Below are 27,955 nucleotides of genomic sequence, written 5' to 3'. Positions count from 1 at the left end.
TATTTTTGTTCAGAAAAGTCAGTCAATATAGTATTTTTTTTTCTTTTGAGTTTTTGACGTGGCTCCCCAACTTACCATAGTTAACTAATCACACAAACACAACAGGGGACGGGAGGTGGGACGTGGCTGCCATTTCTTCTCTACAGTCTACACTTTTGTCCGCCGGTGCCGGAAAGTAAAAAAGCCGGACGGCATGGAGCTTCTTCTCAGCTCCCCAAGCTCTACTCCATTATTTTTCAGACCCAGAACCACTATGTTGATTAAATTCCCTTTCATCTCAATATCTTTCGGTAATCTGCACAGTAAGAGTAGCCGCAGCCTCAGCAGACTACTCAAAATATCATCATCGTCATCGTCGGCGGAGGTGATGACTTTGGAGCAACCGGGAGGGAAGATGGTGGTGGAGTTGGTTGGGGCTTTCAATGAACTGACTGGGAGAATGAGCAACAAAACTGTGCTGTCCAGCAGCTCCTCCCGGTTGCTTTTCAAGGCCCTCAAGCTCTCTATTCCTGTCCTCCACATTCTGCCACTTCTCCCCGACGGCCGCTCTCCCCTCACCAAAGCCTTGTCTGTCGCAGTTATTCTCGCCGATCTTCAGGTCAACCCCCTTCATCACTTAGTTACTCTTGCTTAATCAGATTGTCTTGAGTTTGTAATTTGTGATTCTTCGCTTCTATGTAACGAGTGGCACTTGAAACTGTAGGAGCTTTTTCATCGCTACTGAGATAGAAGAAAGAAACCATCAAAATCACATACATTTTGAGATATTCCTGGTTGTCAATGAGTTTTTTATCGTGAAGATGAATGCTTATTTTCACATAGCTAGTGATTCTATATCAACTATTCATATAAGCTGAATTTACTTTCCTGCCATGGTTATTCCTCTGTTAATTGTTAGTCCTATCTGCTGAAGATTGAAAAGGGGAAAATAATGCCATGATTCTATGAAGATAATATCAGATTACTTGATTCAGAACAGCATGTTTAAAGAAATGGTTAAATACATTTTCTTATTGGATCCCTCAGTCTCATTGGACTCACGTCTTGATGAAGCTTCAAATTGAAGTATATTCACATATTCATGTTTCAAGTTTTGATTTGCTTAAGCATTTATACTTTGATTCTTATACTATCTAGCTCCGTACTGGATTCTGGGTGTAGTATTACGAAGAGTTGATCATTACTACTGGCTGCAGATGGATGCTGAGGTAATTTCTGCTGGAATATTGAGAGAAGTTATAGAAGGAGGCGCAATTTCAATGTATGAAGTGAGAGATCGTATTGGAACTGGCACTGCTCATCTTCTACATGAGAGCATGCGTTTAAAAAACATTTCTTCAAAGGTGGAAGTATTAGATGATGAGAGTGCATCTGCATTGAGGAAATTCTGCCTCACATACTATGATGTGAGAGCTATTATTCTGGACTTGGTTTTGAAGCTTGACATGATGAGGCACCTTGATCATCTCCCACGGTACAAGCAGCAAATGATTTCTCTAGAGGTCATGAAGATATATGCCCCTTTAGCACATGCAGTTGGAACCAATATTTTATCCCTGGAACTGGAGGACCTCTCCTTCCAGTACTTGTTTCCTTATTCATACCTTTTTGTTGACACATGGTTGAGGAGCCATGAGGCTGGAAGCAAGCCTCTGATAGACATATACAAGGAGCAGCTGCTTCAATCACTTAGATCTGATCAATATTTAACTGAAATGGTAGAAAACATCTCTGTTGAAGGTCGTTTTAAGAGTCGCTACAGTACTATGAAGAAACTATTGAGAGATGGACGTAAACCTGAGGAAGTGAACGACATCTTAGGATTAAGGGTAATACTGTTGCCAGCATCAGGAGTTGATACATCTGCCATTGGAGAAAAAGCCTGCTATAGAGCACGTGAGATCATCCAATCCTTGTGGAAAGAGATGCCTAACAGGTCCAAAGACTATATACTGTGCCCTAAGGCTAATGGATACAAGAGTTTACACATGGCTGTTGATACCAGTGACAATGGTAGGACAAGACCACTGATGGAAATACAGATTCGGACAGCAGAGATGGATATGTTGGCAGCTGGTGGAACAGCATCCCATGCATTATATAAAGGTGGTCTTACCAATCCGGAAGAGGTAAGAACTCCTGATTATGAAAAATGAAATCTGATAATCCTGCTTACTTACCTGTAAAAATCAGTCATCCTTCATTTACCATTTATTATTTGATTTTCCCCTGTTTATGTCGAATTTTGAAATTTGACAACAGTAGCTATTGTCCAAGACTAAATATGCAGGATCAAGATAAATAAGCAAAGGCAGAAAAGGGCTCTTATATATCACTGAACTCTGTAATATAAGATCTTCCGCTATTTTAACTCTCAGGCAAAGCGGCTTAAGGCTATTATGATGGCTGCAGCTGAGCTAGCAGCCCTGCGTCTCAGAGATTTTCCTTCCTCAAGTCATAAAGGTCTAGAAATTGATCCCAGAAATCGAATTTTCCGTCTGCTAGACAAGAATGGAGATGGTAAAATCAGCATTGAGGAACTTATGGAAGTTATGGAAGAGCTCGGTGCTCAAGGCGAAGATGCACGGGAGATGATGCAACTCCTTGATTCAAATAGTGATGGATCTTTGAGCTCAGATGAATTTGATTTATTCCAGAAACAGGTAGCTATGTAGTGCCGTAATATTTTAATGATCACTGTCAAGTATTCATGTCATCCTAAATGGAAATATATCATCTTGATGAGCATTTGTGTCATTCTAACTGGTAAAGTATCATCTTCTTGCTGCCTAATGCAATGACAGTCCACTACTGACCTTTAGTTGTTTGAAAATAACTTTTCTCCTTTTTTGATACTATAGATAAAATGTTTTTTCTAACAGTTGCTAGTGTGGTTTCTATTATCTTCATACTTCTTTCTGTATTACTGATATCCGTTATTTGCTCTATAGGTTGAACTCATGCGGAATTTAGAAGACAGAGATGTCCAATACAAGAATCTATTGCATGAGAAGCTTCAAATAGAAGACAGTGATGGAATGATTCAGTACCAGTAAAAAGCTGCCAAGGCTTTCAGTAAACTAGTTTATTGGTTATCAGGTATGGCCAATTCGAGAGCCAATAGTATAACTTTGATTCAGATGTCCAGTCATTAGCGTTGCTCTTTTAGTTGCGCATAGCTTCGCGGAATTATGTAGAATCACTTGCACAGCATGTAAATAGAATCACCCAAGGTTAACTCATGAAATTTTATTTTGTGTGATTCATAAGAAACCGTCTCTGCAGATAGCGGCCATCACCCTATCAGTGTGTCACTTTGAAGTATGGTAGTTTAAACCGCAATTCTGATATATATGGAAAAAGATTGTGTCAAAGAGTTGTCTCTCTTAATGGTTAAAAGGAACAAGAAATTCGGGAGGTTGACAAGGGACGATACACTTGGATATACTTCTAATCTCGATAATGATCTGATTAAACATATTGAACCATTAAGACAAGATGAGTTTTTAGCTCGCTCTTACTAACTACAAACTTAACCCAGTAGTTTAATGTAATGCTCAGCTTAAATTTAAAATTGCTAATTGTGATTGTGTGATCATACAACGCTAACTTAATATTAATTTTTCAAATCATTAAAATGAAAGGCTAGGGATAAGAATTTACCAGCAAAATGTTGGTTTATTTATGCAGTATAAACAGCTTTGCAATTTTATTTTATTTATTTATTTTTTTTGAAATGATCAGCTTTGAACAGAAGATTTTAGCTTGGGCCTTGTTTCACATTGAAAAATAGCATAAAAATATTGTCTTAACAGTATGCTATATGTTCATCGTCCTTCAAGTGAGATTGTAGACTTCAGACGAGATATTAGAAGTACATGGCTGCATGATCACAAAAGTTTAAGAGAGACAAAAAGAAGGCTTTGTACATATATACTATAATATTATGAATAAAGACATTGTTCTCCAGCATGAAGGAAAGAGCATGTACCACTACACTTTCCACAACCTAAGATACCACACTTACAAACCTAAACTATCGTGCACTTTCCATCTCCTGATAGATAGATTTGCAAGCAAGTGAAACGACTAGTTGAATATATATAGAAATCGAGAAAGTGCTTTCCCTTTCTCTTTCTTGGTTCTTTGTTTCATTCACGTTCTATTAATTTTGGACTAATTACATAAGCTACTTTAACTTTGCTGTATCTCCTTGGCTCAAGATTGCTCTCTCGCTCAGAATGCGGAGCTTCTATAAATCAGCTGCTTCGAGCTGCTCTTCGCTCCGTGATACACCCAATTCATTAGATAGTTTGTTGCATAACTGAATACAGCGCCAAATACCCAACCATTAAGAAATATTTACACTTGGAGAAAGAATACGGCAAGGACGGCTCAGAATTACCTGTCTGTACACTAAAGGATCACCGTATGCTTTTTGCAGCTCAACCACATACAAGGATGGACTTATCTCAAAAACCTGCCAGAGCAGGAAATTGACATTATTTAAAAGGTTAGATAACAACATTTGGGTATTGAAAACCAGCATCTCCTCTAGCATTCACTTACTTCTGCAGCAACTGAGAGACATCCTGGGGCTTTTTGACCTTTGCGCTCTTGCACGACTTTCAACTTTACGCAGTGAAGTGCACACAGAAAAAATATTAGGACAGTATCGGGTTTCACTGTTACATCTTATCATGAAATGAACTGCTGGTAAAAATTGGTTCTGTGGTGCAAATACCCTATGAACTGCTTTAATTTTAGACTATCCAGATTGTATGAGCAAAGAAGATAGTGGAATATAAACTAACCTTCCCGTTTTTCTTCTGGACATGAAATCCCATCTGGATAACTGTATTTTCAATCCTCTCCAGCAATTCTTTTGGAGAATGATGCGACGTAAATCTTATTTTCCTCTCAGAAACATCCTGAGAATTACAAATTGAACATATTTCAAGTTGAATAATCCTGTACTCAAAACATTCTGATTGAAGCTACTAGGACTATCATTCTTACCTCTTTCTCGAAGAAGCCAGAAAGATCCAGACAGGAGGACATTCCAATGAGCTGAAAGGCATTGATTAGGGTATGCGAGTCTGGATCCTTTTCTGCATCTGACGGCTAAAGAACAAATTAAGTGTGCAGTTAATTTCGTTTCAAAATGAAAAAGCTGTTGAAAGGATTTCATGGGTTAAGTTCATACGGTGTCATTTATAGATGATACTTCATCATCAATGCAAACATTTTCTTCTTCTTCTTCTTCCATGGGATCCAAAGGAGTATAGTCTTGTTTGAACCAGTCATTCTCTTTTATCTCCCCTAAGGTTATCCGTGTGTGAGGGTTGGGATCTAGAATCCTCTTTATTAGGTTTTTGGCTCCTGGAGATAACCACTTTGGTATCTGAGCCTCTCCCTTGAAAATCTGATTTGCAAATTAATGGAAAATCATGACTGGAGGTTTCTACAACTCATAGGCAAGGAAATTGACGTGCCTCAAAATAGAAGGTGTGATTACCTTCTGATAAAGTACTGCCAGATTTCGGTCATCAAAGGGAAGGTATCCTGTGAGAATTACGTATAATATAACACCACATGACCATGTGTCCGAGCTTGCACCATCATAACCTTTGTTAGAAAGAATTTCAGGGGCAACATAGTTTGGACTTCCACAAGTCGTATGCAACAACCCATCATCCTAAATTTGGACGGAATAAGTAACTGAAGAAGAAAAGTTTAAGAGGAATCAGCTGCAGGATATATTGGGAGCATACCCTGAGATGTTGAGGCAATGCACTGAGGCCGAAATCTGTTATCTTAATGCTTCCACTTGCATCAATCAACACGTTTTCGAGCTGCAATTCATGCAACAACATAATAGGTTTTGTGTTAGATATGAAATGGTAGGAATTAGGATGATGACAAGAAGCTCTCTTTACTATAGTAGTATATTCCATGATACAGTGATTACTTTGAGATCTCTGTGAAAAACGCCTTTGTTGTGACAGTAACTAACGCCATCAATTAACTGTTGAAAAAGCTTCCTGCCTTTAGCTTCTGTGAATTTTCCTTTGGATGCCTGTGAACCATATATATGCAAAAATTACAAGGGTTGTTATAAACATATATCTATACATTTGCTACTCGTAATAATTAACCCCGAATCCTGCAAAAGCTACTTACAATTCTCTCAAACAGTTCACCACCATTCACGTACTCAAGGACCATATATATTTTTGCCTTGCTCGCTAGGACCTGTTATAAGAATTTGCTAATTAATTAAGAAACATCAATTGCAGAATTAGAATTTAATGAACGGAGAGTGTGTTAAGTAGGATTTTTAGTAGCATGTTTGATTTATCCAAAGTACAAGTTAAAGCTATAACTATATGTCCATGATCAGACGATATATATATACATGTTATGCATTCAAAATGAAAAGTCTTGTGGAGTCATTTAGGAATTTACTTGAATACTAGTTTTCCTTTTTTTTCTTTTTTCCCTCTCCAACAAAGGTACCTTTTAGTTTCACAAAGAAAGTGGAGGAAAAGGAGTAAAAAGAAGAAAGAAAATGAGAGAAATTTTGCTTTTGAGGAAAATTCTCTTGATTTTGCATATCTTGTCTTGGAAAATAGCATGTTTCTAGCGCAATAATGAAACCTAAGTATGAGAAAGAAGTAAATATTAATTGACCTTGAAATATCTAGTTTAGATAACAACTAAAACAATTATTTCTTCAGCTTGTGTGTGTCTAGCTAGGTAGTTGTTCTTTTTCTTTTTATTAATATTTTGGAAAGACATATACCTTTTTATACTAATTGTCATACCCTGGTTAAACATAAGCTAATCTTGAAAATATTTTAACTATTTTAATCATACTAAAGATATTTTGCTAACTGTAATTCCATGATTATAAAAATGAGATCCGGATCGTAAAAAGATGTTAAACTAAGGTGGGGCAATGCATTTTCGTTTTCCAATTCGATGAATTATAAGAATTTTCCCCTACGAATTTCCTTTGTCACTCTTTAAGCAAGAATTGATCACGGGCGGATATTTGATTTGTGGTGCTGGTGGATATGAAACTATAAACCACATATATATATATCTTCTTATGGCGAAAATCACAAACCGCAAATCCAATGACTATGAGCATGCTGTGTCATCTGTCATGTGAACTTTAAAAACTTATCAGGCAATTATACAACGCAACAAGACAAAAAAATGAGGGGCCCCAATTTTTGTATCCAAAAAGCTGTAGGCTGTTGTTGAAGTGTTGGGAGCAAGCATTAATAATTGATTGGCTATTCCATTTCCATGCCTCATCAATTATACATATCTAACCCCACACCCTCTTAGGTGGTTGCCCATTCTTCTCCAGTACTCTCCACCACATGCAGGCAGCTGCATTATAATTATAATTTAACCCCACTACTGCTAATCCATCAAGCCACTTCATCCCTGCCTCTCTCTGCCTGTGGTGCAAAAATTCCCAGCCGACGCATACATTAATTAATACTAATTACTATACTTAACTCTGCTTTCGCTAAACACATTAAACACAAGTGTGATTCTGCTGAATTGGCCTGAACTCTTTTATCTCAAAAGTTTTCAATCCACACGTATGCTATACTGGAGGTCAGGTATGGAATATAAAGATTAATCAAAAAGTTAAGCCAAAACGTGTAATGATAATTCTCTGACAAAGTAGTGGAGCCAGACCAGCGGCTATCTGAGCGTATCACATACCTCATACAGTCTGACAACGTTTGGATGTTTGAGCAGTTTTAAGGTGCCAATCTCCCTCTTTATCTGCAATCCATCCTCCAATCAGAACTACTTTTGTCACGTCATTGAATTCAATAATTAATTCAACACGCAGGAATTAAGAGAGTGGAGGGATAGAATTAAGTAAGGGTCGTCCACGTGGTAAAAATGACTGACTATAAGCGCAGATAAAAACGAAGCAAAGACCAAGTACCCAAATAACATAATAATTAGATGAAAGACGGAGTTGGGTTTTGATTAGGATAAAAGGAGAGGAAGCTTCCTTCCTTCAATCATAAACAGCCAAAATACAAACGCGCCGGCACCTCTCTTTGATCTTGACCGTCAAATATTGGATGGATCCCTTAATTTTTGGAGCTGGGGAAGTTCTTTAAAACAGGACTATATATAATTTAGTAACACCAGTAGTATTCATGATCATCAATAACAGATGAAGAAATGAATTTTATGATTTGATGGTGGATTTAGAAATTTTAGAGCTGCACATAAAACTACATTTACATGACCACTCCAGGAAACCAATTACAAAAAGAAAGGCAATTTTACAGGAAGAACAAAGCCAACAATGAATTGTCCAGAAGAAATTAATTAACCTTGAGATCTCCGACCAATATATAAATCCAAGCAAATGAGTGAGTGAGTGATAAGACTGATGAGGAAATTAGAAGAACAAGATTAAGAACCTGATCGGTGATCTTGAGGTCGAGAATTCTGTTCTTCTCCAATATCTTGATGGCGAAAGGTTGACCCGATTCCAGGTTTCTGGCGTACTTGACTTTCCCAAAGTTGCCTTCTCCCAGTATTCTTCCCAACTCGTATTTCCCCAATCGCATTCCCTTCTTCGCTCTTCCCCCCAACACCAATTCTTCTTCTTCTTCTTTGGATCCTCCCCCTCCCCCTCCTCCTGATCCTCCTTTTCTTGCGTGTAACAATACCATAATAATACCACCACTTGACAGAGATTGAAACTACCCTTGATCGGATTTTTTCTCCACCAAAACCTACTCTATCTAGTAAAGCTCTAATTTCTCCTGTACGTATACGTAGGAGGATGGGTAGTATAATTGAAATTTTATTTTCTCTCAGGGTGGGGCTGCCTATATATCTCTTTATCTTCTTCTGATTTCGCTCTTCATTTCTCAGCTTTCCAAACTGTTGAAACAATATTCCGACTCTTCCCTTTCACAAAGGAATGCTTCCAACCCAAACAATTATATATGTAGAATAATAAAATCATACTACTAAAACGTATCTTTTACAGTTGTCTATAAAATCTGATGGTTATAATATACGTTTCTTGACTGATCAAAACGTAAAGAAAATAATAATAATCAGAGCGTTTCTTGCACTTGAGTTTCGAATAAATAAACATAATATATATATGCACGAGAGTCTACGTATATATTATATATATATACTGTTCTTATGGATATGTAATAAATATATAATAATATTACAATTGTGACTGGCTCCGAAACAATTGGTATATATATATACGGGATAATTACATCCTCCTTTTCTGAGTTTTTGTGTAATTATGCATTCATTTTCTATAATTTCAAAAATTAAATTTAACACCCTTAAGGTTCACTTTTGTGATTTCGTCTAACAAATAAGTTCCTCTATTAGTTAAAATTCAGCAAATTTGATGATATTAACAAAAAAATTAGAAAAAAAAATCTATATTAACCCCTAATTGACTTAATACTAGTTTATTGCAGGTTAAATAAATTTTTTACGACTAAATTACCCTCATACGTCTTCACTATTAATTCATGTGAGGATGTATATTTTCACCTTTATAAAGTTAGTTTAGTTCGAAAAAGTTTACTTGACTTGCAATAAGTCAGTACTCAATCAATTAATGATAAATACTAATTTTTATTAAATTTTGTTTATTAATATCAATAAATTCAATAAATTTTAATTAAATGATTGATTTATTTATTAGATAGAAGCAAACTTTAAAAATACTAGATATAATTTCTCAAAATTATAAAGAGTTATGTATAATTATACTAAATCTTAGAAAATAAAGTGTAATTATATCTATATATATAATATTATATGATGTTGAGGTGGATGAAGGAAAAGTTGCCTGGTAAAAATTGTATATATTGTTCAGAAAAAAGGAAAATAATTAATAAGATATTAAGTTTGTTGTTACCCACACGAAATCACATGGTCCACCAATATTTTTCATCGATTGAATTTGATGTATTTGGATTTACAAGCTATATATCCTTCCTTTTCTTAACTGATACGTGCAAATATATTCTCCGCGTATTTATTTATTTGTATGCATATGTGGACCGTCCTATTATTCGTATGGTCCTCGTCATCGACATTGACAAAGTAACATTTATTTGCCTCAATTTATAAGAGGCTACCAAAAATTGCCAAGCCTGGGTCAAGTCTATTAGGCCCTTATCCAATTTAACATATATATATATATATATATATATTACTTCTGTTTATTTAAATTAATAATATAAAACCAGACCAATGATTATAATTAAGTATTCAAAAATTAATATCAACTTTTTAATTAGTTATAAGTGGAGTCTGGTCAAAATTAACAGATTCAAATATCTACACAGTAGTATTATTTCTTTTAGATTTGGGCTAATTAACAAAGAATTCTTCATTATTTAAAAGCCTATATATATATATATATATATATATATATAAAGTTTTGTTCCTTTCAGAAATCCAACAAAAAATAAAAAAGAATCCACCTATAACAAGTACTTTCACATTGAGGGGACATTAGCATACCTAACCTCATATCTTCTTTATATCTACGTATGTATACAAGAAAAGAGGTAAAAGACTAGGAATCTTGTTGGGTTAAATTAGTATTAATTTTGGTCGGTACCTTGGTTTCTCCTGCTTAGCTTATGAATATATAGTAGCCAATGATATTTTATTATTCAGCCTATTGGGCTCATTTTAGAGTGTCTATTACTCGTGAAGCACGTGCAAGTTGACAAAATTTAAAACGTCAGATTTCTAGAAAATCATTTGCGTCAAGCCAGCTAGAGCTACTCAACTTTATACATCATATCATAATAGTTCCCACATCTCATATGAGAAACGAAAAAAAGAAGACAACAAAATTTAGGAGAACTAGCAGCTGAATGAGGACGTAATTTGAATTAGGACTCCACTCCATAAATATCTTCCATTTTCTCCTTTACAAGTATATGAATCTCATCTCATTTCTACATCAATTTCCAAATCCTTGGTGAGCTTGGATGTAATTCTTTCCTTACCTAATTGATATGACAAATTATAAGTTATATTTTCTATAATCAAATTATAATTTCCATTATAAAATAGTATTATAAGCTCCAAAGGATAAAGTTCAGAAATGAGCTCAAATTCAATGCAATAGTTACTAGCAAAATTGACTTCAATAAATAAAATTTAGAAGTTAATCTAGATTCAATGTAGCGGTTATAGCATAATCGACTTCAATAAATATAGTCTTTTGCAATGGTTACTAGCACGATTGACTCCAATGAATAAAGACTAGAAATTAGTTCCAGTTTAAAAAAACAATGCCGCAATTACATATCGTAATTTAAGCTCTCCATCAAAGTAATAATGATTGATCAATTTTTCTAATCAGTATATTAACCAGTATTGGCGTTGTCTATGAGAACTATTCAAATTGTTGAAGAGACAAACTGGATCTAAAAGCTAGGAAAGTTACGATGACGAAATAAAATGATTAAACGTTATCTTCCTACTATGTGTATTCCTTCACCTTTACTAGGTAATATATTAAGTTCAACATTTACAAGTTTACGACATATATGCAATTGGCTATTAATTTCGTACTTTTTCGATATTGATATAGTTCGGCTTCAAATTTTCATATTTTAATACAATAATCTGTTGTTTTTGTGTATATCTGATTCTTTTATGTAGTCATTGTCATCATGCATACTTACATAATTGTTTATATATTTTTTCTGTAATAATTGTTTGTATCTTGTATTATTTTTTGTTATGTTCTTTCTCATTTATAACTGCATTTGAATCTTACAAACATTATACATTGTTGATGTTGTTTGAAATAATTATGGTATGGAACATTCTTGTCACATTTTCATGTTATACACATTTAATTGTAGCACTTGAAAATATTTGTATTCATTTTATTTCACATAAATTAAATCTCCTAGACTTAATATTTTTCTTTATCAAACGTTGTTTTTGAAACATTAACACAATCGCTAAAAAGATAATAAAAATTATTAGGATAGAATTTTGGGACGGTGACCAATGATGTGAGGCTTTGGCACTGGTATGGGCCCATTCTTATTAAGGTTGTTCCAAAACATTTAGGACAGATAAAACAAAATCTGTCCCATATGTGAGATGAACTTTGCAATGCTTGTTCAAGAATTTGTCAAAGGATGGATTTTGCACGATCTTATTTTGCCATGGGTTTGCAATGATCCTTATTTAGAATAGCTATGGGAACTATAAGGTGTGGATCGGTCTCCAGCAGTTATACAACACAAGAGATTACAGAAACTTAAAATAATTATAAGCCTTTCTATAACAAATTACAATGGCCCTATATAATAGAAATATACTTATAAGAACCAAACCAGGGAAGTGCAACAGAATAGTAAAAGGGGACATAAACAATATGCAGATAAACGGCTCAGGAGCCAAAAGACCCAGGGCCTACAGAGGCCAAAGGCACAACCCTTACATGGTTGCTCAAACAACTTAAAGCCACAAGGCTTTTTGAACCACTAAGGTTCCACCAAGATATCCACAGAGGAATGCCACAAAAGCTTTATCAGAATAACCACAAAGGTTTGAGCCACAAAGGCTTTTGTCGTATTTCAGAGAATAGGAGAAGGAAAAGAGGTCTGGTTAACTTATTAACCTCGAACCATAATAAATCATCCATATAAAGAGGATGTCTATTAATGGCGAGTTAACAGCCATAGATGGGGAAAGTAAGAGCATAGAGCCCCTATTAAGGTGTGAAGATTGCTTACATGTTGAAGAAGTCAAGGATGACTTCATGTTGAAGAAGTCAAGGATGACTTCATGTTGTGGCTATAAATACTCTTGTTGGTGTTGTTTTGTAGTGCAGAGTAGTGAGAAAAACATATACGTTATCTGTGTAGTCGAGAGATAAAAGAAAGAGTTGAGACGAGAGTGAGTGTTGTCTTTCACGTGTGGTGAAGACTTACATACAGGTGTGTGTGTGTGTGTGTTGTACTCCTCAATTTTCCTCCTCTTTGAGTGTTTTCTCCTGGCTTGGTATCGCCCCCAAACATAGGATTTATATCCGAGCTAGGTTAATAAATTTGTGTGTCTTTTATCTCTTTCATATTCCAGTTGTTGTCCATCTTGACCCGGTTCAGTTTCTAACAACTGGTATCAGAGCCAGGTTTAAGGAGTTAAGATGGAGGGAAAGATTCCAGTCGAACGGTTCAATGGTTCCGACTTTGGGTTTTGGCATATGCAGATGGAGGCCTACCTGTACGGGAAGGACCTGTACGGACCGCTTGCAGAGAAGTCCGAGAAGACGAGTGATGAAGAATGGAAGGTGCTCGATCGGAAGGCGATGAGCGCAATAATCCTGTCGCTCTCTCGGAATGTCGCCTATCATGTGAAGGGAGCGAAGAGCATGAAGGAAGTCCTGCAGACTCTTGCCGATATGTACGAGAAACCCTCAGCAATGAACAAGGTCATGCTAATGAAGAAACTATTCAGGTTGCAGATGGAGGAGAGGAAGTCGGTGGCCGATCACCTCAATGACTTCAACCAACTCACGACGTAGCTGGCGTCTGTGGATATCGTGTTTGACGATGAGGTAAAAGCGTTAATTTTGCTCTCATCTGGGAAGGAGAAGATGAAGTTCGACAACATCAGGGACATGATGTTGAACGAGGAAACCAGTAGAAAGCAAACGGGTGGATCATCTGGCTCTGCACTACATACAGAGTCCAGAGGAAGACTTGACACACGGGGTAAATACCGTGGAAGATCAAGGTCCAGGGGGAAGAACAAGGGCAAGAAGGAGATGGTGTGCTGGAACTGCGAGAAGCCCGGACCCATGAAAAGTGAATGTCGGGCGCCAAAAAAGGAAAAGGAGGGCCGGACAACGAATGCCGCGATGGAAGAGATCACGGATGCACTCTTGTTGAGTGTGAGCAGTTCTTCCGATGATTGGGTCGTGGATTCATGGGCCTCATTCCACTCATGTAGCAACAAAGACATCATGGAGCCATACACCTCAGGTGATTTTGGCTTAGTTTATCTTATAGATAACAAACCCCTTAAGATTGTAGGAAAGGGAGATGTGCGGATCAAATCAACGAATGGGTCATGCTGGATCCTACATGATGTGAGACACATACCAGGACAGCTGGACAGTGATGGATTCCACACGACGTTTGGAGACGCGAAGTGGAAGATTAGTCGGGGAGCAATGACTTTGGCACAAGGACTAAAGTCGGGAACACTCTACATGGCAGGAGGATCCAGTTCAAACATCCCCTTTTGTAGGAACTGTATCGCAGGCTAACCTGTGGCACAATCACTTGGGCCACATGAGCAAGAAAGGAATGAACGTGCTGAAGTCGAAAGGACGGTTGCCCGAGTTAAAATCGGTGGAGGTGGGTTATTGTGAACACTGCGTGTTTGGAAAGCAGAAGCGGGTGAGCTTCTTGACCATAGGAAGAACTCCGAGGAAAGAAAAACTAGAGCTTGTTCACACTGATTTGTGGGGGGCCAGCATCGGTGTCATCTCTTGGTGGATCAACGTACTACATAACATTCGTCGATGACTCCACTAGAAAGGTATGGGTGTATTTCTTAAAAAGAAAATCTGATGTCTTTGACACATTTAGGAGATGGAGGGCACTAGTGGAAAATGAGACAGGTCTACAAGTGAAATATCTCAGATCGGATAATGGTGGCGAGTACAGCAGTGAAGGTATCAAGAATTACTACGCCGACCGTGGAATCCGAATGCAGAAAACAATCCCGGGGACACATCAGCAAAATGGCATTGCTGAGAGGATGAACAAAACACTGAATGAGTGTGCGAGATGCATGCGATTGAAGAGCGAACTGCTAAAGATGTTTTGGGCAGATGCAGTCAACACGGCTGCTTTCATGTTCAATCGAGGGCCTTTTGTCCCGCTGAACAACAGGAAATCAGAAGAGGTCTGGAGTGGTAAGAAAGTGGATCTTTCTTTCTTATGCACTTTTGGTTGTTTAGCCTATATTTTGAACAATGATCGGACTAAGCTGGATGCTAAGTCGATTAAATGTACATTCATTGGGTATGGGATTGACGAATTTGGGTATAGATTTTAGGATGATCAAAATCGGAAAATAATTCGCAGTAGGAATGTTAAATTCAATGAGGATGTAATGTACAAGGACGGGAAGGTAAACCCGGACGATGACAAGAAGGAAAGGAAATTTGTTGATCTCGACATTTCAAATTCCGGGATCATGAGACCAGCAGATACAGATTCAGTGGGAGTTCAGACGGACAAAACCAAACAGATGGAGATAGAGCCAGAACCAGCATCGGAGGAACCGATTGCTGAAAGCAGCACACCCTTGGCACTGGGTCGAGAACCGAGGCTGAGAAGGGACCCAGATAGGTACTCCCCCTCTCTTTATTACTTGATTTTGTCTGATTGTAGGGAACCCGAATGTTACGCAGAGGCAGTCAACGATTCCCACAAGAGCAAGTGGGAGCTTGCGATGAATGACGAGAAGAACTCGTTGAAGAAAAACGACACATGGGAATTGTGTCAGCTCCCAAAAGGAAAGAAGGCCCTATAGAATAGATGGGTCTATCGGGTTAAGGAAGAATCAGGCGGGAAGAAGCGGTACAAGGCAAAACTCGTAGTAAAGGGATTCCAACAAAGATACGGTATTGAACTTTACCGATGTTTTTACACCAGTTGTCAAGTTAACTACTATTCGCCTTGTGTTGAGCATGGTAGCGGCAGAGAACTTGGAGTTACAACAGATGGATGTGAAGACAGCCTTCCTACACGGGGATCTTGAGGCGGAGATATACATGGTACAACTAGAGGGGTATAATGGAGATGATCAACAGGTGTGTCGCCTGAAGAAAAGCTTGTATGGATTGAAACAGGCTCCGCGTCAATGGTACAGGAAGTTTGACAACTTCATGCTACAGATAGATTTCTCTAGATGCAATGTTGATCATTGCTGTTACGTGAAGAGGTTCGATGACTTTTTTATCATTCTACTCCTGCATGTTGATAACATGTTGATAGCAGGATCAAATGTCAAGGAGATCAATAGGCTCAAGGATCAGTTGTCGAGGAGGTTTGACATGAAGGATCTTGGCGAAATAAGGCAGATATTGAGCATGAAAATCACAAGGGACAAAGGTGCTGGAAAATTGTGGCTATCTCAATCTGATTATATTGAGAAGGTATTATGCAGATTCAAGATGGAAAATAAAAAATCGGTTGGAATGTCATTGGGAAATTAGTTCAAACTATCCAACAGTGATTCGCCACAGACTGACTCCGAACGTGCAAAGATGAGAGTCACACCGTATGCCTCAGCAATTGGGAGCCTGATGTATGCTATGATCTGTACTCGACCGGATATAACACATGCAGTGGGAGTAGTTAGCCGTTTTATGAGCAATCTAGGAGTGATGCACTGGGAAGTTGTGAAGTGGATTCTTAGGTACCTGAGGGGTACTAAGGACCGAGCATTGGTGTTTGGTAAGGGCAAGCTTACCTTGTTTGGGTTTGTTGACGCTGACTTTGCAGGGAGTGACTATGACAAAAGGAGGAGCACTACGGGATACGTGTTCACATATGGCGGTACAGCCGTATTCTGGGTCTCAAAGCTGTAGAAGATTGTCACACTGTCCACGACGGAAGCTGAGTACGTGGCAGTTACTGAGGCGGCTAAGGAGCTCATTTGGCTGCAACACTTCTTAGGTGAATTAGGGAAACCTCAGGCAGATGTGGTTCTTCATAGCGATAGCTAGAGTGCGATCTATCTGGCAAAGAATCCCGCATTCCATTCGCGGACAAAACACATCGAGATCAAGTACCATTTCATCCGACAACTTCTAGAGAAGAAGGTACTGCAGCTGGAGAAGATCCAAAGAGAAAAGAACCCTGCAGACATGCTGACCAAGGCGGTTGCGATGGAGAAGTTGAAGCTGTGTACGGCTTTGACTGGCCTTGATGAGTAGAGTGGACAAACCCGGCGGTACCAAGAAAGAAGTGGAGAAAAGCTAATCAATCTTCAAGTGGGAGATTATTAAGGTGTGAAGATTGCTTACATGTTGAAGAAGTCAAGGATGACTTCATGTTGAAGAAGTCAAGGATGACTTCATGATGACTTCATGTTGAAGAAGTCAAGGATGACTTCATGTTGTGGCTATAAATACTCTTGTTGGCGTTGTTTTGTAGTGCAGAGTAGTGAGGAAAACATATAAGTTTTCTGTGTAGTCGAGAGATAAAAGAAAGAGTTGAGACGAGAGTGAGTGTTGTCTTTCACGTATGGTGAAGACTTACATGCAGGTGTGTGTGTGTGTTGTACTCCTCAATTTTCCTCCTCTTTGAGTGTTTTCTCCTGGCTTGGTATTGCCCCCAATGTAGGATTTATATCCGAACTGGGTTAACAAATTTGTGTGTCTTTTATCTCTTTCATATTCCAGTTGTTGTCCATCTTGACCCGGTCCAGTTTCTAACAGCTCCAAGAGGTAATGAGGAGAACCCTAAGGGTCAGAGAAGGAGAAGAGCAGCCAGGGAAGATGAAAGGGGGAAATGGTTAGGGTTAATCAGAGATAGGGTATTTATATTTAGGGTAGACGAGTCAAACCTTTGTGGGTGAGGTCAAGTGGATAGGTGGCCCAATGGGCCTTAAGTTGTTTGGCCGTCCAATGCAGGGCCCAGATGTAGCACTCCCTTTGCTATAAGGTCTATATATACCTCAAACGTCATACTTATAGCAATTCCTGTGTTTATATATATAAATGCAGATAATAATTAATCCATATCAATACGTAATCCCAACGTAAGCATGGAGATTACTCATGATGGGTTACTTGTGGTGTTTGATGTGTATATATGATATTGTAGGTTGGTTACGCTTGATATGACGTTGGGGTTACGTATTCATATGGATTAAATTATTATCTGCATTTATATATATAAACACAGGGATTGCTATAAGTATGACGTTTGGGGTATATATAGACCTTATAGCGAAGGGGGTGCTACATTAGGTGGTATCAGAGCAGGGATTAGATTTCTTTGGGATAGTAGTTGAAATGCAATATTATAAGTAAGGTGTATATGCTAGGAATCTACTCACATGTGTGTATTTCATATAGGATGGAAGCGTCAAGAGAAAACCCTACTGGCCCAACTGAGTCATTAGAGTCTGTGCAGGGTCATGCTTCTAGATCAGAATATCATGGGTTAGAATCCCAAAATATAAACGCCCTACAACCATAAATGAACCCCTTTATGCAACAGTTTGTAGGAATTATGCAGAGGACATGAGAAAAAAATACCCATATTTATTCCCTGAGCTGGTAAGATAGTTAAATTTCGAGGACGAAATTTTTATTAGGAGGGGAGAATTGTGACGCCCCAAAGATTATAATACATAATTGAGGAATTAATTGATAAATTTTTATAAAACTTAGTTAATTAGTAAATAAATTATGTCCCCTAATTGAAATATAATAAAACTTGAACGGGTTAAATTGAAACTCGTTATAATATTTGAGAGCAAATTATATTAATCAAGAAATATAAGAAAGACGTAATGAGTATTTTGAGAAAAGTTTAATAAAAAAAATTATATATATAATAATAATATTATGTATATAATAATATAATATATATATATATATATATAAAGTGAAGAGAGAGAGAGAATGAGTGGCCACCGCCTCAGCTCTCTCTCTCCTCTCTTTATTGCTCACACACACCCATACACAATTCACACACAAACAATTTACTTAGGAAATTTGAAATTCTCTCGGCGAAAAGAAAAAAAACACAAAGGTAAGAATTTATATTTTAAAAATTATAATAATTTATATAATGATATTGTTTATATAATTTATATAATAATTTAAGGTTTAGGGTTTTTTTTTTTGTCACGGCAAACATAATCTTATTTAGAAAGGCAGTTCACATTTGAAACGATAATTGAAAAACAAAAAGCTCACACAGAACAGCCTCTCGCAACCAACCCTAACTCCTAGACATGCGCCACAATTAGAAGAGTAGAATTTAAACCACAGATCACCATCAGATCTATAACACAATAGATCATCACGAGATAGATCTAACAGAGTTGACCACAGTCAGCAATAACCACTGGCTTCGAAGTCCTTCCACTACCGGAGCCGACCTTCTCGATCGCCTTCACAACGTCGTATCCCTCAACCACCTGGCCAAAAACAACGTGCTTTTCGTCGAGCCACTCGGTCTTGGCAGTGCAGATGAAAAACTGCGAGCCATTCGTTCCCGGCCCCGCATTCGCCATAGACAAAACACCGAGTCCGGTGTGCTTCTTCACGAAATTCTCGTCAGCAAACTTCGAGAACGAATGGGTTTAGGGTTTAGGGGTTAGGGTTTAGGGTTTAGGGTTTAGGGTTTAGGGTTTGGGGTTTGGGGTTTGGGGTTTGGGTTTTGGGTTGGGGGTTGGGGGTTGGGTTTGGGTTTGGGGTTTAGGGTTTAGGGTTTAGGGTTTGGGGTTGGGGTTTGGGGTTGGGGTTTGGGGTTTGGGGTTTGGGGTTTGGGGTTTAGGGTTTAGGGTTTGGGGTTTTGGGGTTTAGGGTTTAGGGTTTAGGGTTTAGGATTTTTTTTTTTTTTAAATTAAACACCCGAAGGTGGGGGAAGCTTTTCGGGGTCCTCATCCCTTCTTTATAGAAAATAAAGCAAAGTCAGCATTACAATATTAAATCAACAAAAATATAAAAGTAGGAGTACTACTCCTTTACATAATGATAGGACATCAACCATTTTGTTTCTTCCACTTTTTCTTGATTCGGTCTGTCTTTATTCTTGGACCGCAGGAAGTACTCCTCTGTTTCATCACTCAAAATTTCAACTCTGTACTCTTGACCAAGTACTCCGGTAATCTCTCTACGATGAAATCATTTCTAGGCAGTTTGTCCGGGGATGCCAACTCCAATAATAACTGCTCAACCGAGTCTGCAGGGTTGCAATTGGTAAAGCAAGGTGGGTCGCAGATCTTCAATGGCGTGGCATCAATAACCAGAGTCTCCCCCTTATCTGAATCCTCTTGTAAAAGCATGGTAGTATTTCCCACTTGTATCCAATTTTCTTCAGCCAAATTTTCCGAATTCTCCTCACCCATATTTCCATCATCGCCGGTAGTGTTAGCGACATTCACAGACACAATGTTATCATGCACAACCACGTGGTTTGCACCCACAACAAGATTATCGGCAGGCTCGTGTGTTGAGCAGTTAGAGGGATTAGTAGGGTACCTGCTTGATTCACCTCTCTCAAATGCTTTGGTTGTCTCAGTCCCAACCTGTTCCTTTGTTGCTGTTTTGCCCCGTCCGACCTCTTCAGCAACCTTCTTTCCTTTCATTTTCTCAGCGACAGCCCGATTGCTCGGCTTCCGGGGGGGTGGTTTGGGAGCATCGCCTTCCGTATAGCAGTCTGAGTCTCGGTGCCCAACATGTTTGCACAACGAGCAGTAGTGTGGAATATCCTCGTACTCAATACGCTGTACAATAGTGGCCCCACAAATCTAGATTTGAAAGTCTTCAAGGCGCGGTTGGAGAAGATCCATTTCAATGCATGCCCTTGCCTTGGAGAGCTTGGACTGATTGAGTGTCGCATCGTCAATCTACAGAGGAGTTCCAATCATGCTCGCCACCGTGAATAGAACTTCCTTGCGGAACAGATGTGCTGGTAGCTCCGGGAAACTAACCCACACCGGTACAATTGATGACTCCTTAGACGGTGTGAAAGTAGGAGTCCACTTGAAAACGCGCATTGGGTACCCCTGGATATACCAAATACGCCGCAGCCACAAGCGAGTATAATTTGATTCACAGGATAGGGAAATTAAGACATACCTGTTGTTCAGCATACTAACCGTGAATCTGTTTTTGATGCCAGTTCCCGCCATCAGTTTGTGCAGCATGCTGTACGAAGGTGCTCCATGTAAAAATTTTCCAACGAGCGCGAATCTGAATGGAGCTGCTAAGACCTCGGTCTCGGCATCTGTGAACAGCAATTTTGGGCCTTGGTCGTCCGTCAAAATTGTACCGATAGCGGGTTGTGGCGAGTCCGCAAGAAAGTATTTGTTAGGTGCCGTTTTTGCGATTTTCGAGGCCCTCAATGGCGCAACAACTTCAGCGAATGATTTTTTCGGAAGGCTCGGCGGCGGGATCGAGGAAGCCGGCGGCTGAAAATGTTGTGTTGACTGAGTTGACCGATTTGACTCGGTCAAAGGATGCAAAGTTGACCGAGTCAACTCGGTCAACAGTTCCTGTTGACCATCGCCGTCGGCCGGAGGAATGTCGTTGGTGGCCGATTCTGACCAGACAGGGGGCTGCGCCTTCTCGAGGCGAGGCCAATGGTGGTGCTCCGCCAGCGAAATGGCGACGGACGGCGGCGTAACGGTGGCGCGAAGGTTGACGTTGGCGGAAGGAGGAGGAGCGTTCGATCTCTTCACTCCGGTGATGAAATTGGACGAGACGTGTGTCAATCGACTCGCAAAGAGAAGGGGAGTCGAGTGCTGGTGGTCCGCGACCGTGGGTCGCCTTGATGGCGGCGAATCGGCGGCGGTGGAAGTACAAGCCCATCGTCGTGCGTGCATAAAACCTCAAATTATTAGAGGGGAATTGTAGTACTCATCGAGGCGATCAAAATGGTATATGAAACGGCCGGAATTTTAGAGAGAAGTCGCCGACGAAATTAGGGCGAAAATGGCGCGATTTCTGCAGCTTCGGCGGGCGCGTACGGCGGCGTTCGGTGGCCGTTCAGTGCGAAACCAGCATGGTTCTGATGGATTTTCAGAGCCGCATCCAATGGTGGTGAGCGTGTGTCTGCACGCGCCGGAGGAATTTTTCGGCGACCGGCCGGCGGCGGCGCGGCGGCGACGCCGCGGTGGAGGAGGACGTGGGCTGTTTGTTGGTGGTGGTGGTTTGACTAACAGAGCGGTAGTTTGGTGGTGGAAAGTTTAGTGTGTTAAATCTCACACAATTTTAGTGAGAAGTTGAGAGAATTTGCCAAGTGAAGAATTGTTTAGGGTTTCGGGTTTGGTTTAGGGTTTAGGGTTTAAGGTTTAGGGTTTAGGGTTTTTTTTTATTTTTTTATTTTTTTTATTTTTATTTTTTTTAGGTTTAGGGTTTAGGGTTTAGGGTTTAGGGTTTTTTTTTTTTTTTAGTCAGAACACCCGAAGGTGGGGGATGCTTATCGGGGTCCCCATCCCATCTTCATTAAAAATAAAGCACAGTCAGAATTACAATCATAAACGCAACAAAAGATAAATGGAGGAGTACTACTCCTTTACATTGTGATACGAGATTAAGTTTTTTGTTTCTTCCATTTTTTCTTGATTCTATCTGTCTTAATTCTTGGACCGCACGAGCCACTCCTCTGTCTCATAACTCGAATTTTCTCCTCCGTGTTCCTGACTAGGTACTCCGGTATCTCGTCTACGCGAAATTGATTCCTAGGCAGTCTGGCCGGAGAGGCCAGTTCCTGTAGCAGCTGCTCTGCCGAATCTGCCGGGTTGCAATTGGTCAAGCAAGGTGGGTCGCAGATCTTCAAAGGCGTGGCATCAATAACCAAAGTCTCCCCCTTATCTGAATCCTCTTGTAAAAGCATGGTAGCATTTCCAACTTGTATCCAGTTTCCTTCAGCCATTTTATTTGCCGAATTCTCCTCACCCATACTTCCATCATCGCCGGTAGTGTTAGCGACATTCACTGACACAATGTCATCATTAGAGGGATTAGAAGGGTACCTGCTTGATTCACCTCTCTCAAATGCTTTGGTTGTCTCAGTCCCATCCTGTTCCTTTGTTACTGCTTTGCCCCGTCCAACCTCTTCAGCAACCTTCTTTCCTTTCATTTCCCGATTTCTCGGCTTTCGGGGGGGTGGTTTAGGAACCTCGCCTTCTGTATAGCAGTCTGAGTCTCGATGCCCAACATGTTTGCACAACGAGCAGTAGTGTGGGATATCCTCGTACTCAATACGCTGCACGATAGTGGCCCCACAAATCTGGATCTGAAAGTCTTCAAGGCGCGGTTTGAAAAGATCCAATTCAATGCATGCCCTTGCCTTGGAGAGCTTGGACTGATTGAGTGCCGCATCGTCAATCTGCAGAGGAGTTCCAATCATGCTCGCCATCGTGAATAGAACTTTCTTGCGGAACAGATGTGCTGGTAGCTCTGGAAAACTAACCCACACCGGTACAATTGAGGACTCCTTAGACGGTGTGAAAGTAGGAGTCCACTTGAAGATGCGCATTGGGTACCCCTGGATATACCAAATACGCCGCAGCCACAGGCGAGTATAATCTGATTCACAGGATAGGGAAATTAAGAGATGCCTGTTGTTCAGCATACTAACCGTGAATTTATTTTTGATGCCAGTTCCCGCAATCAGTTTGTGCAGCATGCTGTACGAAGGTGCTCCATGCGAAAATTTTCCTACAAGTGCAAATCTGAATGGAGGTGCGAGTACTTCGGTCTCGGCATCTGAAAACAGCAATGTTGGACCTTTGTCGCCAGCCAAAATTGTACCGATAGCGGGAGGTGGCGAGTCTGCAAAAAAATATTTGTGGGGCGCCGTATTTGCAGTTTTCGAGGCCCGAGATGGTGCCACAACTTCAGCGAACGTTTTCCTCGGAAGGTTCGGTGTCGGAATCGATGGAGGCGGCTGCTGAAGCTGGTCGGTTGACTGAGTTGACCCGGTCAACACGGTCAAAGGGGGGAGAGTTGATCGAGTTAACTCAGTCAACATTGACTGTTGACCGTCAATGGCTGCCGGAGGAGGCGACACCGGCGTTGCTCCGATGGCTGAAACAGAGCGGATGGTCTGATGCGCCATGACGAGGCGAGGTGAACGGTGGTGGTCCGCCGGCGAACGGAGGCGTGACGGAGGCGCAACGGTGGTGGAAGGGCGGCGACGGCGGAAATAGGAGAAATGCAAGATCTTCTCGTACCGGTGATGAAATTCAACGAGATAGGTCTCAAAAGATTCGCCGTGAGAAGAGGAAGCGGACGGTGGTGGTCCGCGACCGTGGGTTGGCTCACCGGCGGCGAATCAACGGAAAAACGTGAAAGTGATCTTGAACCTAGCCCATCGTCTACAGTGGACGATTCTTGCAATTGCTTGAGGGGAAAGCTTCTACTCATCAAGGCGAGACGATCGGTGTATGGAACGACCGTCAACTCGCCGGAAAACGGTCGGATTTTTAGAGAGAAGGGGCCGGCGATATTAGGGCGAAAAACTGACGATTTCAGCAACTTTGGCGAGCGCGTCCGGCAGCGGTTCAGTGCGAAATCAGCATCATTGTGACGGAATTGCAAACGCGCATCCAGCCGTGTGGCGCATGTGGCTTCACTCGCCGGTGGAAATTTCCGACGACCGGCCGGCAGCGGCGCGGCGGCGACACCGCGGTGGAGAAGACGGTGGGCTGTTTGTTGGTGGTGGAGGTGAGACTCAAAGAGTGGTGGTTTGGTGGTGGTTGGTGGTGGAAGGTTTAGTGTGTTAAATCTCACACAATTCTAGTGAGAAGTTGAGAGGATTTGGCAAGTTTAGGGTTTAGGGTTTAGGGTTTTTTTTTTTAGTCAGAACACCCGAAGGTGGGGGATGCTTATCGGGGTCCCCATCCCATCTTCATTAAAAATAAAGCACAATCAGAATTACAACATAAGTGCAACAAAAGATAAATGGAGGAGTACTACTCCTTTACATTGTGATACGACATCAAGTTTTTTGTTTTTTCCATTTTTTCTTGACTCTATCTGTCTTAATTCTTGGTCCGCACGAGCCACTCCTCTGTTTCATAACTCGGGTTTTCTCTTCCGTGTACCTGACTAGGTACTCCGGTATCTCGTCTACGCGAAATTGATTCCTAGGCAGTCTGGCCGGAGAGGCCAGTTCCTGTAGCAGCTGCTCTGCCGAATCTGTATCGACAGGGTTGCGATTGGTTGAGCAAATCGGGTCGCAAATCTTTAATGGTTTGGCACTACTGACCAAACTCTCGCCCTCATCTTGATTCTGTTGGAGAAGCATGGTAGCATTTCCCACTTGTATCCAATTTCCTTCAGCCATTTTATTTTCCGAATTCTCATCACCCATTTTTCCCTCCTCACATGTGGTGTTAGCAATATCAACAGAAACAATATTTTCATCCACGCTAGCCATAGAATCAGTTTTGTGTTCAGTTTGGTACCTGGGGTCCTTTGCAGGCTGGTCCATCATCTTTGAGCTCTCACCAGTTTCCTTTGCCACTGCTTTGCCTCGCCCGACCTCTTCAGCAACCTTCTTTCCAGCACGATTGCTCGGCTTCCGGGGGGGTGGTTTGGGAGCATCGCCTTCCGTATAGCAGTCTGAGTCTCGATGCCCAACATGTTTGCACAAAGAGCAGTAGTGCGGGATGTCCTCGTACTCAATACGTTGCACAATAGTTGCCCCACAAATCTGGATTTGAAAGTTTTCAAGGCGCGGTTTGAGAAGATCCAATTCAATGCATGCCCTTGCCTTGGAGAGCTTGGACTGATTGAGTGTCGCATCGTCAATTTGCAGAGGAGTTCCAATCATGCTCGCCACCGTAAATAGAACTTCCTTGCGGAACAGATGTGCTGGTAGCTCCGGAAAACTAACCCACACCGGTACAATTGATGACTCCTTAGACGGTGTGAAAGTAGGAGTCCACTTGAAAACGCGCATTGGGTACCCCTGGATATACCAAATACGCCGCAGCCACAATCGAGTATAATCTGATTCATAGGATAGGGAAATTAAGACATGCCTGTTGTTCAGCATACTAACCGTGAATCTGTTTTTGATGCCAGTTCCCGCCATCAGTTTGTGCAGCATGCTGTACGAAGGTGTTCCATGCGAAAATTTTCCAACGAGCGCGAATTTGAATGGAGCTGCTAAGACCTCGGTCTCGGCATTTGTGAACAGCAATTTTGGACCTTGGTCGTCCGTCAAAATTGTACCGATAGCGGGTTGTGGCGAGTCCGCAAGGAAGTATTTGTGAGGTGCCATTTTTGCGATTTCCGAGGCCCTCGATGGCGCAACAACCTCAGCGAACGTTTTTTTCGGAAGGTTCGGCATCGGAATCGAGGAAGGCGGTTGCTGAAGCTGTTCGGTTGATTGAGTTGACCGAGTTGACCCGGTCAAAGGAGGGGTTGACCGCGTCAACTCAGTCAACATCTCAGGTTGACTGTCACCGTCGGCCGGAGGCGGAGTTTCAGGCGTGGCTCCGGTGGCTGAAACAGAGCGGATGGGTGGATGCGCCATGACGAGGCGAGGCGAGCGGTGGTGGTCCGCCGGCGAACGGAGTCGTGACGGCGGCGCTACGGCGGTCCGAAGGGCGGCGATGGCGGAAACGGGAGAATTGCAAGATCTTCTCGTACCGGTGATGAAATTTGACGAGATAGGTCTCAAAAGATTCGCAGTGAGGAGAGGAACCGGAAGGTGGCGGTCCGCGACCGTGGCTCGGCTCACCGGCAGCGAATCGACGGAAAAACGAGGCGGCGGTCTTGGACTTAGCCCATCGTCTACAATGGATGAAACCTGAAATTGCTTGAGGGGAAAGCTTCTAGGCATCAAGGCGAGTCGATCGGTGTATGGAACGGCCGGCAACTCGCCGGAAATCAGCCGAATTTCTAGAGAGAAGGAGACGACGAAATTGGGGTGATTTGGGCGCGATTCAGGCGACTTTGGAGGGCGCATACGGCGGCGTCCGGCGGCCGTTCAGCGTGAAATTGGCATGGGTGTGACGGTCTTCGAAAGACGCATCCGGTGGTGGTGCGCGTGTAAAGCTACACGCCGAATGAAATTTCCGGCGACCGGTCGGCGGCGACGCTGCGGTGGAGGAGGAGGTGGGCTGTCTGTTGGTGGTGGTGGTGAGACTAAAAGAGTGGTGGTTTGGTGGTGGTTGGTGGTGGAAGGTTTAGTGTGTTAAATCTCACACACTTTTAGTGAGAAGTTGAGAGAATTTGTCAAGTGAAGAATGGTTTAGGTTTAGGGTTTGGGGTTTAGGGTTTGGGGTTTGGGGTTTGGGGTTTGGGGCTTGGGGCTAGGGGCTAGGGGTTAGGGGCTAGGGGTTTAGGGGTTTAGGGGTTTAGGGTTTAGGGTTTAGGGGTTTTGGGGTTTGGGTTTTGGGTTTTGGGTTTTGGGTTTTGGGGTTTGGGTTTGGGGTTTGGGGTTTGGGGTCTGGGGTCTGGGGTCTGGGGTCTCGGGTCTAGGGGTTTGGGGTTTGGGGTTTGGGGTTTGGGGTTTGGGGTTTTGGGGTTTTGGGGTTAGGGTTTAGGGTTTAGGGTTTAGGGTTTAGGGTTTAGGGTTTTTGTACTTAACGTTTTGTACATAAAATTCAAACCCACAAAAAATATCAAGAAAGAACCCCAAAAAATAGTGTTTGGGCTATACAAAAAGAAGCCCAAAAATCTTGGCAGCTGCAAAATGAAATTTCAATGTCAAATTGCCCAATTGGATTGGAGGCCCGGTTTTAAGCTCCAGCAGAGGTAGCCTGCGAGGTGGTCCAGAAAGAGCCCAATGCAGCAGTGCTTGGTTCAGCCCAGTCTCACAGACCAGTAGCAGTGCAGCCCAGTGAAGCCAGTCTGCCTCCTCAGTCCAGAATGCGTGCGGCCCAGTGTGAACGCAGCCCATTTCCAATGCATAGTCCAGCAAGTAAGCCATCAGGTGGTGCAGCCCAAAGAGTTGGACGGTCCAAGGGAGTTGAGTCCAAAAAATTGAAGAGTGTTCAACCCAAATCAACAAAACAAAACAAGCCCAACTCTATGAATGAAAAATAGACACAATCCAAAAAATGAAACAAAATAAAAACAGCCCAAATTTTAGAGAATTGAAAAATGAAGAAAAGAATTGCAGGAAACGAATTGAAATTGAAATACAAG

General features: G+C 41.3%; 2 protein-coding genes across 2 annotated transcripts; one reads left to right on the top strand and one right to left on the bottom strand.

The window, feature by feature from the left end:
- The first annotated feature begins 61 nt into the window (after positions 1-61).
- On the top strand, positions 62-3,273 carry CRSH (Ca2+-activated RelA/spot-like protein). Its single transcript, XM_011073015.3, has 4 exons — positions 62-598; positions 1,197-2,129; positions 2,379-2,663; positions 2,952-3,273. The coding sequence occupies exons 1-4, from the start codon at positions 194-196 to the stop codon at positions 3,054-3,056; spliced, it is 1,728 nt and encodes a 575-aa protein (XP_011071317.1). The 5' UTR covers positions 62-193; the 3' UTR covers positions 3,057-3,273.
- Positions 3,274-3,899: 626 nt separating this feature from the next.
- LOC105156798 (CBL-interacting serine/threonine-protein kinase 1) lies at positions 3,900-9,146 on the bottom strand. Its single transcript, XM_011073014.3, has 12 exons — positions 8,472-9,146; positions 7,750-7,812; positions 6,184-6,255; positions 5,972-6,079; positions 5,775-5,855; positions 5,519-5,698; positions 5,207-5,425; positions 5,020-5,124; positions 4,815-4,931; positions 4,570-4,632; positions 4,406-4,480; positions 3,900-4,324 (listed from the first exon to the last, which is right to left on the bottom strand). The coding sequence occupies exons 1-12, from the start codon at positions 8,724-8,726 to the stop codon at positions 4,253-4,255; spliced, it is 1,410 nt and encodes a 469-aa protein (XP_011071316.1). The 5' UTR covers positions 8,727-9,146; the 3' UTR covers positions 3,900-4,252.
- Between the last annotated feature and the right edge of the window lie 18,809 nt (positions 9,147-27,955).

Source organism: Sesamum indicum, linkage group LG3, assembly GCF_026168435.1.
Source record: "Sesamum indicum cultivar Baizhima isolate 11 linkage group LG3, ASM2616843v1, whole genome shotgun sequence".
In the NCBI taxonomy this organism is placed as follows: Eukaryota; Viridiplantae; Streptophyta; class Magnoliopsida; order Lamiales; family Pedaliaceae; genus Sesamum; species Sesamum indicum.
The sequence above is the reverse complement of the archived record's forward strand: the minus strand, read 5'-3'. Positions and strand labels throughout refer to the sequence as shown.